The sequence below is a fragment of the Stenella coeruleoalba genome (genome assembly GCF_951394435.1).
Source record: "Stenella coeruleoalba genome assembly, chromosome: 1".
Classification (NCBI taxonomy): Eukaryota; Metazoa; Chordata; class Mammalia; order Artiodactyla; family Delphinidae; genus Stenella; species Stenella coeruleoalba.
The window spans coordinates 97,852,122-97,870,173 of record NC_137169.1 but is presented as its reverse complement, the minus strand read 5'-3'; the positions used below and the strand labels follow the sequence as shown (position 1 = coordinate 97,870,173).

General features: G+C 45.8%; 1 protein-coding gene across 1 annotated transcript in view; it reads left to right on the top strand.

Annotated features, from left to right (window-relative positions):
• Positions 1 to 15,433, top strand: part of KCND3 (potassium voltage-gated channel subfamily D member 3) — a gene marked incomplete at its 3' end in the record, with an annotated part of 231,225 nt that extends 215,792 nt beyond the window's left edge. The window contains exons 4-8 of the mRNA XM_079914876.1: positions 10,996 to 11,097; positions 11,432 to 11,521; positions 13,000 to 13,056; positions 14,255 to 14,502; positions 15,232 to 15,433. Coding sequence (XP_079771002.1) covers positions 10,996 to 11,097; positions 11,432 to 11,521; positions 13,000 to 13,056; positions 14,255 to 14,502; positions 15,232 to 15,433 — 699 coding nt within the window. The remainder of the gene's footprint in view (positions 1 to 10,995; positions 11,098 to 11,431; positions 11,522 to 12,999; positions 13,057 to 14,254; positions 14,503 to 15,231) is intronic.
• Positions 15,434 to 18,052: the final 2,619 nt, after the last annotated feature.

Genomic DNA, 18,052 nt, shown 5'->3' with positions numbered 1-18,052 from the left:
GTCTTTTTGTCTTGTTAATGGTTTCCTTTGCTGTGCAAAAGCTTTTAAGTTTCATTAGGTCCCATTTGTTTATTTTTGTTTTTATTTCCATTACTCTAAGAGGTGGATGAAAAATCTTGCTGTGATTTATGTCAAAGAGTGTTCTTCCTATGTTTTCCTCTAAGAGTTTTATAGTGTATGGTCTTACATTTAGGTCTCTAATCCATTTTGAGTTTATTTTTGTGTATGGTGTTAGGGAGTGTTCTAATTTCATTCTTTTACATGTAGCTGTCCAGTTTTCCCAGCACCACTTATTGAAGAGACTGTCTTTTCTCCATTGTATATCCTGCCTCCTTTGTCATAGATTAGTTGACCATAGGTGCATGTGTTTATCTCTGGACTTTCTATCTTGTTCCATTGATCTATGTTTCTGTTTTTGTGCCAGTACCATATTGTCTTGATTACTGTAGCTTTGTAGTATAGTCTAAAGTCAGGGAGTCTGATTCCTCCAGCTCCATTTTTTTCCCTCAAGACTGCTTTGGCTATTCAGGGTCTCTTGTGTCTCCACACAAATTTTAAGATTTTTTGTTCTAGTTCCATGAAAAATGCCATTGGTAGTTTGATAGGGATTGCATTGAATCTGTAGAATGCTTTGGGTAGTATAGTCATTTTCACAGTATTGATTCTTCCATCCAAGAACATGGTATATCTCTCCATCTGTTGGTATCACCTTTAATTTCTTTAATCAATGTCTTATAGTTTTCTGCATACAGGTCTTTTTTCTCCCTAGGCAGGTTTATTCCTAGGTATTTTACTCTTTTTGTTGCAATGGTAAATGGGAGTGTTTCCTTAATTTCTCTCTCAGATTTTTCATCATTAGTGTATAGGAATGCAAGAGACTTCTGGGCATTAATTTTGTAACCTTCAACTTTACCAAATTCATTGATTAGCTCTAGTAGTTTTCTGGTGGCATATTTAGTATTCTCTATGTATAGTATCATGTCATCGACAAAGAGTGACAGTTTTACTTCTTTTCCAATTTGTATTCCTTTTATTTCTTTTTCTTGTCTGATTGCTGTGGCTAGGACTGCCAAAACTATGTTGAATAATAGTAGTGAGAGTGTATATCCTTGTCTTGCTCCTGATCTTAGAGGAAATGCTTTCAGTTTTTCACCATTGAGAATGATGTTTGCTGTGGGTTCGTCATATATGGCCTTTAGTATGTAAAGGTAGGTTCCCTCTCTGCCCACTTTCTGGAGAGTTTTTATCATAAATGGGTGTTGAATTTTGTCAAAAGTTTTTTTGCATCCATTGAGATGATCATATGGTTTTTATTCTTCAGTTTGTTAATTTGGTATATCACATTGGTTGATTTGCATATATTGAAGAATCCTTGCAATCCTGGGATAAATCCCACTTGATCATGGTGTATGATCCTTTTAATGTGTTCTTGGATTCTGTTTGCTAGTATTTTGTTGAGGATTTTTGCATCTATAGTCATCAGTGATATTGGTCTGTAATTTTTTCTTTTTTGTAGTATCTTTTTCTGGTTTTGATATCAGGGTGGTGGTGGCCTCATAGAATGAGTTTGGGAGTGCTCCTTCCTCTGCAATTTTTTGGAAGAGTTTGAGAAGGATGGTTGTTAGCTCTTCTCTAAATGTTTGATAGAATTCACCAGTGAAGCCATCTGGTCCTGGACTTTTGTTTGTTGGAAGATTTTTTCTTTTTTTTTTTTTTTTGCGGTACACGGACCTCTCACTGTTGTGGCCTCTCCCATTGTGGAGCACAGGCTCCGGACGCACAGGCTCAGCATCCATGGCTCACGGGCCCAGCCACTCCGCGGCATGTGGGATCTTCCCGGACCAGGGCACAAACCCGTGTCCCCTGCATCAGCAGGCGGACTCTCAACCACTGCACCACCAGGGAAGCCCTTTTGGAAGATTTTTAATCACAGTTTCGATTTCATTACTTGTGATTAGTCTGTTCATATTTTCTATTTCTTCCTGGTTCAGTCTTGGAAGGTTATACCTTTCTAAGAATTTGGTCATTTCTTCCAGGTTGTCCATTTTATTGGCATATAGTTGCTTGTAATAGTCTCTTAGGATGCTTTGTATTTGTGTGGTGTCTGTTGTAACTTTTCCGTTTTCATTTCTAATTTTATGGATTTGAGTCCTCTCCCTCTTTTTCTTGATGAGTCTGGCTAATGGTTTATCAATTTTGTTTATCTTCTCAAAGAACCAGCTTTTAGTTTTATTGATCTTTGCTATTGTTTTCTTTGTTTCCATTTCATTTATTTCTGCTCTGATCTTTATGATTTCTTTCCTTCTGCTAACTTTGCATTTTGTTCTTCTTTCTCTACTTCCTTCAGGTGTAAGGTTAGATTGTTTATTTGAGATTTTTCTTATTTCTTGAGGTAGTCTTCTATAGCTATAAACTTCCATCTTAGAACTGCTTTTGCTGCATCCCATAAGTTTTGGATCGTCGTGTTTTCATCGTCATTTGTCTCTAGGTATTTTTTGATTTCTTCAGTGATCTCTTGGTTATTTAGTAATGTATTGTTTAGCCTCCATGTGTTTGTGTTTTTTACATTTTTTTCCCTGTAATTGATTTCTAATCTCCTAGTGTTGTGGTCAAAAAGAGGCTTGATATGATTTCAATTTTCTTAAATTTACTGAGGCTTGATTTGTGACCCAAGATGTGATCTGTCCTGGAGAATGTTCCATGCACACTTGAGAAGAAAGTGTAATCTGCTGTTTTTGGATGGAATGTCCTATATATATCAATTAAATCTCTGTGGTCTATTGTGTCATTTAAATCTTGTGTTTCCTTATTTATTTTCATTTTGGATGATCTGTCCATTGGTATAAGTGAGATGTTAAAGTCCTCCACTATTATTGTGTTACTGTCAATTTCCTCTTTTATAGCTGTTAGCAGTTGCCTTATGTATTGAGGTCTTCCTATGTTGGCTGCATATATATTTATAATTGTTATAGATTCTTCTTGGATTGATCTGTTGATCATTATGTAGTGTCCTTCCTTGTCTCTTGTAACATTCTTTATTTTAAAGTCTATTTTATCTGATATGGGTATTGCTACTCCAGCTTTCTTTTGATTTCCATTTGCATGGAATATCTTTTTCCATCCTCTCACTTTCAGTCTGTATGTGTCCCTAGGTCTGAAGTGGGTCTCTTGTAGACAGCATATATATGGATCTTGTTTTTGTATCCATTCAGCAAGCTTGTGTCTTTTGGCTGGAGCATTTAATCCATTCACGTTTAAGGTAATTATTGATATGTATGTTCCTATGACCATTTTCTTAATTGTTTTGGGTTTGTTTTTGTAGTCTTTTTCTTTTCTTGTGTTTCGCACTTAGAGAAGTTCCTTTAGCATTTGTTTGGAGCTGGTTTGGTGTTGGTTTGGTGGTGCTAAATTCTCTTAGCTTTTGCTTGTCTGTAAAGCTTTTGTTTCCTCCATCGAATCTGAATGAGATCCTTGCTGGGTAGAGTAATCTTTGTTGTAGGTTCTTCCCTTTCTTCACTTTAAGTATATCATGCCACTCCCTTCTGGCTTGTAGAATTTCTGCTGAGAAATCAGCTGTTAACCTTATGGGAGTTCCCTTGTATGTTATTTGTCATTTTTCCCTTGCTGCTTTCAATAATTTTTCTTTGTCTTTAATTTTTGTCAATTTGATTACTATCTCTCTCGGCATGTTTCTCCTTGGATTTATCCTGCCTGGGACTCTCTGCACTTCCTGGACTTGGGTGGCTATTTCCTTTCCCATGTTAGGGAAGTTTTCAACTATAATCTCTTCAAATATTTTCTCAGGTCCTTTCTCTCTCTCTTCTCCTTCTGGGACCTCTATAAAGCAAATGTTGTTGCATTTAATGTTGTCCCAGAGGTCTCTTAGGCGGTCCTCATTTCTTTTCATTCTTTTTTCTTTATTTTGTTTTGCAGCAGTGAATTCCACCATTCTGTCTTCCAGGTCACTTATCTGTTCTTCCGCTTCAGTTATTCTGCTATTGATTCCTTCTAGGGTATTTTTCATTTCAGTTATTGTGTTGTTCATCTCTGTTTGTTTGTTCTTTAATTCTTCTAGGTCTTTGTTAAACATTTCTTGCATCTTCTCCATCTTTGCCTCCATTCCTTTTCCGAGGTCCTGGATCATCTTCACTATCATTATTGTGAATTCTTTTTCTGGAAGCTTGCCTATCTCCACTCCATTTAGTTGTTTTTCTGGGGTTTTATCTTGTTCCTTCATCTGGTACATAGCCCTCTGCCTTTTCATCTTGTCTTTCTATGAATGTGGTTTTTGTTCCGCAGGCTGCAGGATTGTAGCTCTTCTTGCTTCTGCTGTCTGCCCTCTGGTGGATGAGGCTATCTAAGAGGCCTGTTCAAGTTTCCTGATGGGAGGGACTGGTGGTGGGTAGAGCTGACTGTTGCTCTGGTGGGCAGAGCTCAGTAAAACTTTAATCTGCTTGACTGCTGATGCGTGGGTCTGCATTCCCTCCCTGTTTGTTGTTTGGCCTGAGGCAACCCAACACTGGAGGCTACCTGGGCTCTTTGATGGGGCTAATGGCGGACTCTGGGAGGGCTCACGCCAAGGAGTACTTCCCAGAACTTCTGCTGCCAGTTTCCTTGTCCCCACAGTGAGACACAGCCACCCCCTGCCTCTGCAGGAGACCTTCTAACACTAGCTGGTAGGTCTGGTTCAGTCTCCCCTGGGATCACTGTTGCTTCTCCTTGGTCCCAATACGCACACTACTTTGTGTGTGCCCTCCAAGAGTGAAGTCTCTGTTTCGCCCAGTCCTGTCGAAGTCCTGCAATCAAATCCCACTAGCCTTCGAAGTCTGATTCTCTAGGAATTCCTCCTTCCGTTGCTGGACCCCCAGGTTGGGAAGCCTGACATTGGGCTCAGAACCTTCACTCCAGTGGGTGGGCTTCTGTGTTATAAGTGTTCTCCAGTCTGTGAGTCACCCACCCAGCAGTTATGGGATTTGATTTTACTGTGATTGCACCCCTCCTATGGTCTCATTGTGGCTTCTCCTTTGTCTTTGGATGTGGGGCATCTTTTTTGGTGAGTTCCAGTGTCCTCCTGTCGATGATTGTCCAGCAGCTAGTTGTGATTCTGGTGTTCTCACAAGAGGGAGTGAGAGCACGTCCTTCTACTCCGCCATCTTGGTTCAGGGCCCTGCCATCCTTTCTCTTCTGTTCTGGGCTGAAATACTCCCCCTTCAGCAGCATCTCAACCTCCATGGGGTATGATCAAAGCCTTTCTGGGTACAGGGGACAGGGGGACCTGAAAGAGTCACTTATGGAGGCCTGAAACATTATGTCCTTATTTTATTCTTTCTTTGATTCATTCATTCCACACACATTTACTGAACACCAACTATGTGCCAGGCCCTATGCATTGCAGCTGGGTTACTTCCTCACCGCATGATCCTCTCTCCTGACCTTCCATTCACAGGGATAACTCCCAAGTGGCAGGGCTTCCACGACATATCAGAGGAATCCAGGATTCCAGAACAAATCTGTGTATGCTGACTGAAACAAAGTCTCAAAGTTCATGAAAGTTAGCTCTGAAATGTATAATAATTTACATGTAAAAATACTTAATAATATAATATATATCACATAATTATATAATAAATCCAGTTGGTCCCCACTTCCAGCATCTCCCCTTTTGTGTGCCTTTGTCACTTCCTTGCCCTGCTGTCTCCTTCCGCCTGTGTGGAAATATATTTTGACTTATCTTGACCTGGGTTTTTAATGTTGTCAGCCTGCCTTGGATTGATCTGCTGTCCTCTCCATCCCCTCCAGAACCATTTCCTACCTCTTCACCCAAGGTCAGGTTTCCCCACCCCCATCCCCTGCTAGCCAGCTCAGAAATAGAAGTCTTATCTCTTTCCCTGTTCAAGTCAGCTGGCAAATGTGAACAATATATAAATTCATTATGCTGTCCTAAAGAAAGGGGCAGAAAGAAACGGGGATCGCCTTTCCAAATCAAGGATCCTAAAGCCCTGAAGGGTCAAGGGTCCTATAGCAACCACAACCTCCCCCTCCCCCAACCCCCCAGCACTGGGCAAGGGCTGACACAGGGTTTGCTTTGGTTTGGGGTTTTTTTTTAACATCTCTATTGGAGTATAATTGCTTTACGATGGTGTGTTAGTTTCTGCTGTATAACAAAGTGAATCAGCTATCCGTATACATATATCCCCATATCCCCTCCCTCTTGCATCTCCCTCCCTCCCACCCTCCCTATCCCACCCCTCTAAGTGGTCACAAAGCACTGAGCTGATCTCCCTGTGCTATGCGGCTGCTTCCCACTAGCTATCTATTTTACATTTGGCAGTATATATATGTCCATGCCACTCTCTCACTTCATCCCAGCTTACCCTTCCCCCTCCCCGTGTCCTCAAGTCCATCCTCTACGTCTGCGTCTTTATTCCTGTCAGATTCCATATATATGTGTTAGCATACGGTATTTGTTTTTCTCTTTCTGACTTACTTCACTCTGGAGAGGGTGTGGAGAAAAGGGAACCCTCTTGCACTGTGGGTGGGAATGTAAATTGATACAGCCACTATGGAGAACAGTATGGAGGTTCCTTAAAAAACTAAAAGTAGAACTACCATATGACCCAGCAATCCCACTACTGGGCATATACCCGGAGAAAACCACCACAATGTTCATTGCAGCTCTATTTACAATAGCCATGACATGACACAGGGTTTTTGTAGAGCAGTGGGAACCCAAGGTATCCTCAGCTCACACACTAGCCCACAACAGCCCCACTCAAACTGTGCTTCAGCCACTCCTGTGCTCCCTTCCCCTCCGGGCTCACACCCTTACCTACTTCTTAGAGCATCGCATCTGCTGTCGTTTTGCCCCTGCAAAGAATACGACAGGGACCATTTCTCAGCAGAACTTTACAAAGCTCATCCTGTGTAATTAAGATCCAGAAGGAATCAGCTTAGGCTTCTTCCTCCCTCTAGCCCCTCAGGATGAGACTCCCTCCCTTCTGCCTCCTTTCCCACCCTTCTCCCTCTCCCTCTTTGCTCTTCCTTGAAATCAGAGTAAATATTTGCAGTGTTTTCACCTCCTCTGGATACTGTCTCTCCTCACAGTAGGCTCAGTTCTGCCTCTTTTCACCTTAGGCTTCCTGTGAGAGGAAAAGAAAAAGAACACAAGAATACTGCCTGCTTCCAGCACTGGGTCTGTCACAGCGAGGCAAGGAAGCCAGGTTGGGGAACTTAGTGGGGAATGGAGAGATGGGACAGGAAGGGGGTTAGGGGTGCTGATGACAGTTCTCAGCCCAGACCACATACTCAGGAGCTGTGAAAGTAAGGTCCAGCCCACATGCCTCAGGTGGAGAGGAAAGGCTCCAAATGTTGTCATCCTTTCCCATCGTGACTGACTGGCTTGGGATTATTACTGAAAGAATTCCACGACTCTTTGCTGCAGAGACTAGGTTTTCTAAGCCAAGTGAACTGGAGATCAAGTAAGGAGGTCTAGCAGTGGACAGAGGGGGGGAACGTTTTTAATGGAAATTTTAATTGGAATAATTGTAATTCACATGTAGTTATAAAATTTCATGTCCAGCGTATGGACATTGCTGCAATCCACCAATCCTATTCAGACTTCCCCAGTTTTACTTGTACCCATGTGTGTGTGTGTGTGTGTGTGTGTGTGTGTGTGTGAAGTTTTATACAGTTTTATTACCTATGCAGGTTCACATCCCCCATCTCAGTCAAGGTACTGCACAGTTCCAACACCATAAGGGTCCCTCCCACTATTTCTTTTATAACCACACCCCCCTCACTCTATGTCTACCCCGTCTCTAACCTCTGGCAACTATTTATCTGTCCTCCCTTTATAAAAACGTTTTTTTTTTTTAATGGTATATCAATGGTATATCAATGGTATATCAAATACAGTAGGCAACCTTTGGAGACTGGCTTTTTTCATTTCATATAATTCCTGGAGATTCATCTAAGTCATGTGTATCAGTAGTCCGTTCCTTTTCCTTGCTGAGCAGTATTCCCTGGTATGGATGCATCCCAGTTATGGTTAACAGTTTGCCTGTTGAGGGACATTGGGCTATTATAAATAAAGTTGCTGTTAACAGCCATGTGCAGGTTTTTGTGTGAACATAAGTTTTCATTTCTCTGGGATAAATGCCTAAAAGTGCAATTGCCCATGTTCTCTTTTGGCTTTTCCATTTCTCCCTCTTTTTCCTTCTTCTGCCTCTCCCAGGGTAGAGATGTCAATACTCATGGTCCAAGGGCACCTGCCAGCCAGATAGCTAGGAAGTGCTTCATCGTGAAACCCTTCTCGGGGCTGACAGAGTTCTTGAGCTTATTAGCCTGAACTTGGAACTGTGCCCAGGGTGGCAGAATCCTCTATCCAAACCTCTCCTCCAGCCCTGGAATGTCTACAGCTGTTGAAAATGCAACTTTCTGGGCTTTGCTCATCAAGTTGAAAACTTGTCTGAGGGGAGTTGAAATTCAGGGAAGGAGGAGGGGGTGTTATGGAAGCAGCGTTGGGAGGTTGGAAGACCTGAGCTGAAACCTTGCCCTGAACAAGTCACTTCCTCTCACATCCTCCATTTCCTCGTCTGTAAAATAGCCTAGATGATCCCTACATTCTCCAAACTCTTACACTGTACTCATGTTCATGGAAGAGAAGGAGGCTGGCCAGTACACACAAGGACTGTGCCCACCACAACGGCTTTATTAACATGGATTTCTGACCGACTGTGTAGGATCATCTTCCTTCCTGGGCCATCACAAGCCTTGCTTGAGCAAATACTCAGTGCGAAGCTCTGTGCTAGGTGCTGAAGATAAAAATATGCATAAGTCACAGGCTCTGGCCCTCAGGGGCTCAAAGTCAAGCCAAAAGTCCTCACCAAATTACATATGCTGGGTATGGTTCTATAAATATATTGCAAACCTCTTTATCCTGTGTGGGAAATGATTAAACGATATAGTGCATTTGTTATGACAATCTGTTGCTTTAATAGCGCCCAGGGTAAGATAAGATTAAAAGGAGTGCCACAAAGGAGAGCAGGAGAATCTTTCATCTCTAGAAAGTAATGAAGACAGACCCAGATACAAGAATGGTCTGGCTGTAAGTGGTGCCATCAAATTATATAAGGCTAAAATGAGCTGACACAACTGGATTTCCATACGCAGCTCTCAACACCCAGTGCTCACCCAAAGCAATAGTAGCCACATCCTCAAATGATGAAGAACTTGCTTGAATGTAGACATTGAGCTGAGGGGAGGGCTGGAGTGGGATCCCCAGGAACGAGAACTGTCCTGCACCTGGAATGCATGTTCTTTGCTCAGAGAGAAGAGGAATGGTAGGGCTTACTTACCATCCTTTCTCTCCCTGCTTCCTCTTTTTATTCTCTGTCTAGAGGAGAGTTCTTCCTCAGTTTTACAGGCAGATCTTCTAGGCTCAAGTGCTGACCTCTTCGCCATATTTAGAAACCAGGGGAAGTCGTTGAATTGTTCCTGCAAGGACACAGTGGTCACAGGGGGACTTCCCAGGGAACAATAGCTATCGTGTGTTCTTTGTGCTTCTGTTGACAGCCTAAATCCAAGTCCCTGGCCTGCTTTTAGCAGATGAGCCAGCCCAGTAGGACACTTGGAGGGGACACTTCCCCATGCTGGGGAGAAGGTCACAAGAAGTGAAAATTGCCACAATTTTCCAAGGACTCCTCTGTTCAGAATCCATGCTGACGTTAAATGTGTATTTTCCCAGAGGCAGAAGGAAGGACCCCTCTGCCCCAGAATAGGTTTGTGAGGCCTTGTGGGCTCTTCTTCCTGCAGCTGGGTCTAGATCCACAAGAGCCCAAACGTGAAGCTGCATTTTTTTTAAACCAGCAGGAAGCCCTCTACCCGTCCCTTCTCCCTCCCTCCCAGAGCCTCTTTCCTCTTAGGCCTCACACTGTGGCTGTGCTGCTGTCATAGTGACATTGATTATGGTTATTAGGAAGGAGAAGAGAAGTCAGCCTGTGCAGTGTGTCCGGCCTCTCCCACTGCCTCTGCAAGCAAGAGAGATGAGTTTGTGTGGTTGAGGTACCACGCGACCCTTGCACAGGATACTGCCGAAGGCTTCCAAGGATGGAGCTGGGAGATTCTCAGTCACCGCAGCTAAAGCCAGGGTGGTGTATGGAAATGTGCTCCATCCTCTCCTCTCTCACACCCACATTGGGCCCCTTGTCACACGCACATGCACCGACACTCGTTCCCATAGACATGCACAGCAAAATATACATGTATAGACACATCCCAAAGACAGACATGCAATTGTAAATTCTTCTGTTGATTTACAAGTTATCAAGCACTGGGGATATATCAGTGAACAAAACAAAAACCGCTGCCCTCAAGGAGTTTACATTCCTGTGGGGAAAGAGAGACAATAGCGAGATAAATATGTAAAACATATACTACCTTAGTAATGAATGCTAAGGAAAAAATAGAAAGAGGGGAAGGAGTTGAGGAGCACGTATACACACTCCTTGCTTTTCTTATAATTAACTGGTATTTGGGCACCTGCTGTATGCAGGGAATTGCACTGGACCCTAGGAGAGAATCAGGAGAGCTATAACATGGGCTCCTTTAAAGAACTTGCAGTCTGAGATGAGAAATACCCCAATGCAATACTGAATGGATAAAGGTCATGAAATTTGAGGAAGGAGGGAGGAATTTGATGAGTGATATTTCCCTGGCCAGGATCACACCCAGGCTGGAGAGACAAGTGGAAACCCCTAGGCACTCTGACCATGACCATGCTCACTCTGTACAGGGGGGTCACAGCCTCTCTGACCCAGTCCCAGGTCTATAAACAGAGATCTCTGCGGCGGGGAAGAAGCAGCTTCCTCCCCTTCATCAGACATCACCTGGGAACCCAACCTTGCTGGAACAGCCCACTGTCACTGGCTTGGCCAGGCTCACTGTCTTTTTGTCTCTCAGTCTTGCTCACTCTTTTATTCTCTCTGCCAATCACAGAAGGCCCGCCTTGCCAGGATCCGTGTGGCCAAAACAGGGAGCTCCAATGCCTACCTGCACAGCAAGCGCAACGGACTCCTCAACGAGGCACTGGAGCTGATGGTAGGTGCCTGGGGGACTTGGGTTGGGGAGATGGAGGGGAGGACGGACTTGCTTTTTCTTCCTGGGGGCATCAGCACTCCCACCCCAAAGCCCCAAAGTTTCCCCAGGTAGCAGCCACCCTCCACATACGTCTTCCATAGGGTTCTCATCATCACCCCTAAACCCCCTTTAGCTCAAGGGCTCCCAGCCAAAGGCTAGCATGGTCTAGGGTGACCCTAAAATTTGGTTCATCCAGATTTTTCCAGTCCCCCCCTCCCTTCTGTGGAGAGATGAAGGAGATGGAGAGAAGGAGAGCCAGCAGCTTTATACCCAGCCTCTCCTCTTCTCCTCCTAGGGCACCCCGGAAGAGGAGCACATGGGCAAGACCACCTCACTCATCGAGAGCCAGCACCACCACCTGCTGCACTGCTTGGAGAAAACCACTGTGAGTCCCAGCCCAGTGCCACCTCCCTTCTCATCCCTGACCCTTGACCCTTTTCTGAGGTCAGAACTTACAGAGTGAGAACTCTGTCCTCACGTTCTCACCCCAGGCTTCAGAAGTCAAAGTTTGTCCCCTTAGATCCAAAGAGTAGCAATGAGGTCTCTATCAGCCCTCAGGAGGAAGACCCCAAGGAGTGGGGCAAAGCCACCAGGGTCAGGAGGCCCGCAGCACAGAGGAGGCCATTCCCCCAGTCTTTCCACACACACCCTACATCCGTCCTCACAGCCCATTTCTTAGTTACTGAGGCCTAGGGGCTCTGCCTATCAGTTTCTCAGCTCTGATGAGCACCCCTCTTCAGAGCTAGGGCTGAATTTATACTAGGTTACTACAGGACAGCAGAGAAGAATGTCAGTTTTTGTCCTATCCCTGGGGCTAGGTTGATGCAATCTGTGGGTCCCTTTTCTCCTTCCATTCCACTTGGAACAGGAGAGAGCGAATGAACGAAGCAGTGCATATATTTCTCTAGCCACGGATTTTACCAGTACCACTCCATCTCAGTCACCCTGCAATTCCCAGGGAATTCAGATTCTGAAAGGCTGATTGCTAAAAATGAGTCATGGCTTAGGGTGCCCCAGCTGGAATGTGGAATGATGCTTGTGCCTCTCCAACAGACTGAAAGGAAGGGCAGTGGGGTCAACCCTGGAGCCTTGGCAAAAGTGTTAGGAATAGTAGGGAGGGAGGAGAAGTTAGGCTGGACAACCAAAGAGAGACAAAGAGAAACTCCTTCTTGTTCTTTTCTAGGACCTCCTTCCCCAAAAAGGCTATGGTCAGGGCTCAGCACACTAAGGAAGGAACTTTCTAATTTTCAGTGTTCCATATCCTGGCCTCCCAAATGTGGGGGAAGTAGATGTTAGGTGACTCTTAGTATGGACAGCTGTGGACGCTGTGGATGGCAGCTGAGCCCAGTGAGGGCTTCCACTGTGGGAAGGTACTCTGAAAACCCTAGTTTCCAGGACTTAGCCAATGTTTCTTAGTGTCAAGAACCGTACAGGTGTATCTAGAATTTCTCTCAAAGACTCAGAGCTTGCCAAAGAAATAGGCCTGGACCCAACTGCCCTTTCCAAGTTGCATGTGCTGGGTGGAATGTGTAAGTTGAAAGGATATGGGTGAAAATGTTTGGGTTTGAAGAGATGGAATGTTGGCACTGAAGGGGTGGAATGCTGAATTTGAAGGAAAGAATGTCGGATTGTGGGGATATTGGGATTAAAGAGATGGAATGCTGCATTTTAGGCAAGGAATGTTGGACTCAAGGGATGGAATGTTGGGACAAAGGAGGAAGAATGCTGGAAGCAAGGGATGGAATGTTGGACTGGAAGGGTGGAATGCTGGGATTGAGAGATCGAATGTCAAAACTGAGCCTGGGAATGCTGGAATGTACAATCAATGGTGTTTTTATCTTCTGTTGGCATGTTGTCCTGTAGGGGTTGTCCTATCTTGTGGATGATCCCCTGTTATCTGTACGAACCTCCACCATCAAGGTATAACTTTTTAAAATTTCAATTGATGTTTTTCTCTCTGATTCTTCTGAGTCTGTGGAGTCTCCTCTTCTTACCCCCGGTCTGGTTCTCTGCATGTGCTGTTGATTCTTCGTGGGCTTATCCTAACTCTGCTTATCCTACCCAGTACCAGCTCAGGCTTCCAGTTTTTTTGTGCCTTTCTGATTCCCTTTTTTGACCTCCCCAGGAGCTTGGAGGGGTGGTGGAACATGGAACCAATGTTGGTACCTTGTGAGTGTCCATGTGCCACATCTGTCTGTGCCACCCGCCCAGCTCTATGGGGACTCCTGGTATCGGCTGTCAGGGCTGGTCTCTCTCTGAACTCTGTTCTCATGCTACTTCTCCTCAGACCTTCTCCTCACTCTGGCAGCCTTGGCCAGACCATTCATGGCATAGATGTTTAGTCACCTTGGCTAAACAGCCATATGTTAGTTATCCTGGGCTCCACTCCACCCCATCCTGGTGGCCTCCATCAGGAGTCTGTTAGCATCCCCTTCCCACGCTTACACTTGACTTAGGGAATCCTGTGCCTTTAGGTATATTAAGGAGCCATACCCCATAACCAGGTGGAAAAAACCCAGTACTCAAAAGCAATCATAACCCTGAGTGTGTGACCGCATTGGCCTTCCAGAGCAAAGCTCTCCCAATACTGTGAAGAATCCAGTGCCTTTAAAAGCTTATGTCTCACACTTGCCCAGGATTCATAAGGATCTCACCCAGTAAATCCAGAAAAGACAACCCAGCGTACCCACTACCCATTGTTAGTGACTCCTTACCTGCCGCTCCCTGCCCCCCGCCACCAGAAGATCCTGTCAAAACCTGCAAAGTCCGTCAAGTCTTTGCTTCTAGCTCTGAGGATGCCACTAAGTCCCTCCATGTCCTCCGTATCCCTTCAGCCAAAGCTGTAGACGAAGTGAATGTCACATCATGATTTCACAACCGCAGTCTCCGCCCTCCAGTCTGATGACCAGGGCTGTCAATGGTAATCTCCTCCTTCCTTCATTTGATGCCTGTAGGATATCCCCCATGTCCTGAATGCTTATCTGTGCTCCAGGCAGCTGGGAGCCCTTCTCCCAAGGCCCAGAACAGAGACAGGCAGCTATACAGGGTACGGGGGCTTATCCCCACCCCCCCTCCTCCTATCTCCTTCTCCTACCTCTTCTCCCTCTGCTTCCCACAGAACCACGAGTTTATAGATGAACAGATGTTTGAGCAGAACTGCATGGAGAGTTCAATGCAGAACTACCCATCCACACGGAGTCCCTCACTGTCCAGCCACCCGGGCCTCACGACCACCTGCTGCTCCCGTCGTAGTAAGAAAACCACACACCTGCCCAACTCCAACCTGCCGGCCACCCGCCTGCGCAGCATGCAAGAGCTCAGCACGATCCACATCCAGGGCAGCGAGCAGCCCTCCCTCACTACCAGGTGGGTGGCTCCCATCTCCATCACTCCCTAAGGTCTGCAACGCTCCCTTCCCAGAGTGAAAGGCTCTCAGCATTAGGAGACCCCTGGGGGTCCTCAGCCTTCCCTCCTCCTTATCTAATGCATGAGTCCCTCACCTCACCTTCCTCCCCCCACCTTCCTTCTCATCCTTGCAAGTTAACCCACAGGCCTCTCATATGCTTTGGAGGATACTCTAGCAGGTGTAGGCCCAAGGTGGGGTTAGATCCCAGAAAAAATAAGAACAACAACAAAGATCCATAAATGACCTACCCGAGTGCGAAGAATGGACTGTTTTCTCAGGACAATAATTTTCACAATTGTGAAATTATATGAAATTTCGGCTTATCCCAGGCTGATTTTGAATCACAGACTGACTCTCTGCTTACATGTAGGCAACTTCCCACTACCTCCAATGAGTGGCAAGGAATTCAGGGAAACCAAAATCAAATGCCACAAGGGATGGGAAAAAAATCCACTGGAGGGAAAAACGTATACTCTGAATTCCAAAGCCCCGTATCCATGACTTTTACAATTCGGGGTAGTTTAGGAATAATAATCAGAATGGTAATTACAGGCCGATTACCAAAAGCAGAGATGGAGGGACACCCAAATCACCTCCCAGTTACTGTGAGCTAGACAGGTAGAGGGTCAAGGAAGCTTTGGGACACTAGCAAGACGAACCATCATCAACTCACTCTTTTTTTATCCCAGTCGTTCCAGCCTTAATTTGAAAGCAGACGACGGACTGAGACCAAACTGCAAAACATCCCAGATCACCACAGCCATCATCAGCATTCCTACTCCCCCAGCGCTAACCCCAGAGGGGGAAGGTCGGCCACCCCCTGCCAGCCCAGGCTCCAACACGAACATTCCTGCCATGGCCAGCAATGTTGTCAAGGTCTCCGCCTTGTAAAACCACTGGACAGAGGGCCAGTGCGGGTAGTGGGAGTGAAGGGGGCTGGCATGTTGGTGGGTGGCCACTGTGACCACTCCCTCCCCCTCCCCCACTATTTCTGCCCACCCTGTTGCACCCCCAACACTGAAACCTGTGCCTGGAAGGAGAAAGAGGCAGCAAAGGGGCACCTGAGGTTCACTGCTGCTAGCGTGGACATAGCCCTGTGCCACTGCATCTCACAGGGGCCAGAGGAAAGGGAGGGCGGGGCGGGTAGGGATGGGACTGTGCGGGTATAAGCTGCGAGCCAGGACAGGGCCCGGAGTGGGGAGCCTCAGACCAAATAACCATTGTTTCTGGAGACCCCAGTGAGGAAAATACAAGACCAAGAGCAGCACAGAGGCCGAGTTGTCACATGCAAAACAGGAAGAAAATATAACACTGTGTATTTAAGCACCTTTTTCAAGGCTCTTAATGGATAATATTTATTCATGGGAAAAGGTGGAAAACAAAAACACCCACGGAGTTTTGTGAAATGTTTTTCTCCATGGACCCAATACCTTTGAACCAAAACAATGCATTTTGTGAGGGGGTTTGTTTTTTTTTTTTCTCCTTTTATAGCAAAAGCTTTTAGGCTAAGAAGTCAGTTACTGCTGAGTTCTCTCTTCGTTCCCCCAGGTAGGTGAGGTCGACTGAGCCTGGGCCCCACTGCCCAGCTGACCTGCACAGAGCTGCCACGTGACCACACAGCAACACTCACCCTCTGTCTGCCCCTGTCTCCTTTGTCTCTGTACCTCTCTGCTTCACCCCCTGGCTGTTTTTCTCTGTGTCCAGCCATCTGTCTCCACATGGACCCCAGTGATACTGAGACATGTTAGTAAAGCCTTCTCCACTGCCAAGCACCTGCAGACTCGTGCCAAGGACATGAATGCAGTGGTGGAAGAGAAAAGAATAAAGCAAAAATGGGCATTTAGGGATGAGGGAAGTCCACCTTAAAGAACAGAGTGCTTCCCTTGTGGTTGGAACCACTGGTGTTGAAGTTTCCATTTCTGGGGAAGAATGGGAATGACCACATTTATCTCACTGGGATCTTGGAAAAGGAAATCGCTAGCACCTGAGAGGCACAGGCAATGCCAGTGTGTGCCAGTGAAGAGAGAAGAGAAGAACCCAGGGCTCCCAGCTGCAGTCAGCCCCTGTGGCACCTTGCTCTGTACCCTTCTTTCAGGACCCACCGTAAAGCCCATTCAGAGCTCTGACAAGAAGCCCCAGGAGCAGTTTCCCGCAGAGAAGGCAGCAGTACGGGGACCAAGCTTCTGACTTATCTCACACCTGAGGCAACTCCCACGGAGGCTGCAGAAGGTTAGGCCTGTGTGCCTCACGAAGGATGCTCCAAAGAGTGAAGTCAAGTAAGAGATTAGAGATGATTCTTATCTGGTCTGAATGATGCCTTGAGATCTGAAGAGTCTTCAGGCCTGATGTCCCTGAAGATAACTGAAATGGAGGAGAAGCCTGATCACCTCCCTGCAAGTGAGGAAGTGAATATTATTTTTGGAAAACCTGGACACATTTCTGTGCAAGTGGTTTGCATCCTGATGGGGCTGGGAACAGCATTTCCGGAATCCAATCAATTTTCACTGCTTTTAGCAGAGCAGGTGGGCCTCGGGGTTAGTGACCAGGCCCTTTCCCCCTTCCCCAATCTCCAACTACCCTATTGCAGTCTCTCTAGCCTGGACTCTGAGACACAGGAGCTCCTTGGGAACTCTTTATCCATTCAACAGCTTAGTGGTTAGCTGTTTAATGCTAGGCCAAGAATTTTTCTGCCCACCTCAGCCATCCAGAAGAGTTTCACTAGCTGGGAACCTAAAAACACCTTCAACGGGCTTCCCTATGACCCCAGCTCTACTGACCCTGTAGAAGGAGAAAGTCAAAGGGATGTGAGGTGGCACCTAACCAGAAGGTGAGCAGAAGGGCAGAGGAGACGGAGCCTTCTCCTTTACGCTATCCTCGCTGACCACCGACTGCGTCCCTTCTCTGGGTCTGGCCTCAAGGATTTCCCCCTAACCCGAGAATGGGGTGGTCTGGCCCTCTGAGCTTATGGTGTAAGTAGGCAAAAAGCTTTACAATTACAGAGGAATACGTGTGTACACACAAACACACAACAACCTAAACACACTTGCGTACTTAATCCCATTCACGTCATCCACATATCTCATTAGGGAAGGCAGAGGACTGGGCTGGACCCCATTTAGGGGGCAGGCAAAGGACTAGAAAAGGAATTTTTCTTTTGAAAGAATGGGTAATGGAACAAAGTTAAACAAGGTTTAAGTTTCTAAGTATACATCATAGGAACCGAATTGGGTAAAGGATAAAGAGGTAAATAGGAACATGGTTACACACACATACGAACTGCCTGTGTTTAAGAACAGGTCATCACAGAGTTAGAATAATGACTGCTCCAACCCAGGACCTGTTTAGTAGTGTACCAGGGGAGCTTACTAGTGGTTTCCACAAAAATTAATGAAATTTTAAAAAATCATGTCCCAAATAATTTCCCACTTTTTTGACCCTAATGAACTGCATGTTTTGTATTTCTTCAATTTCATTTCCAAATCCCACATTATGCCAGTTCCTAAACCACCA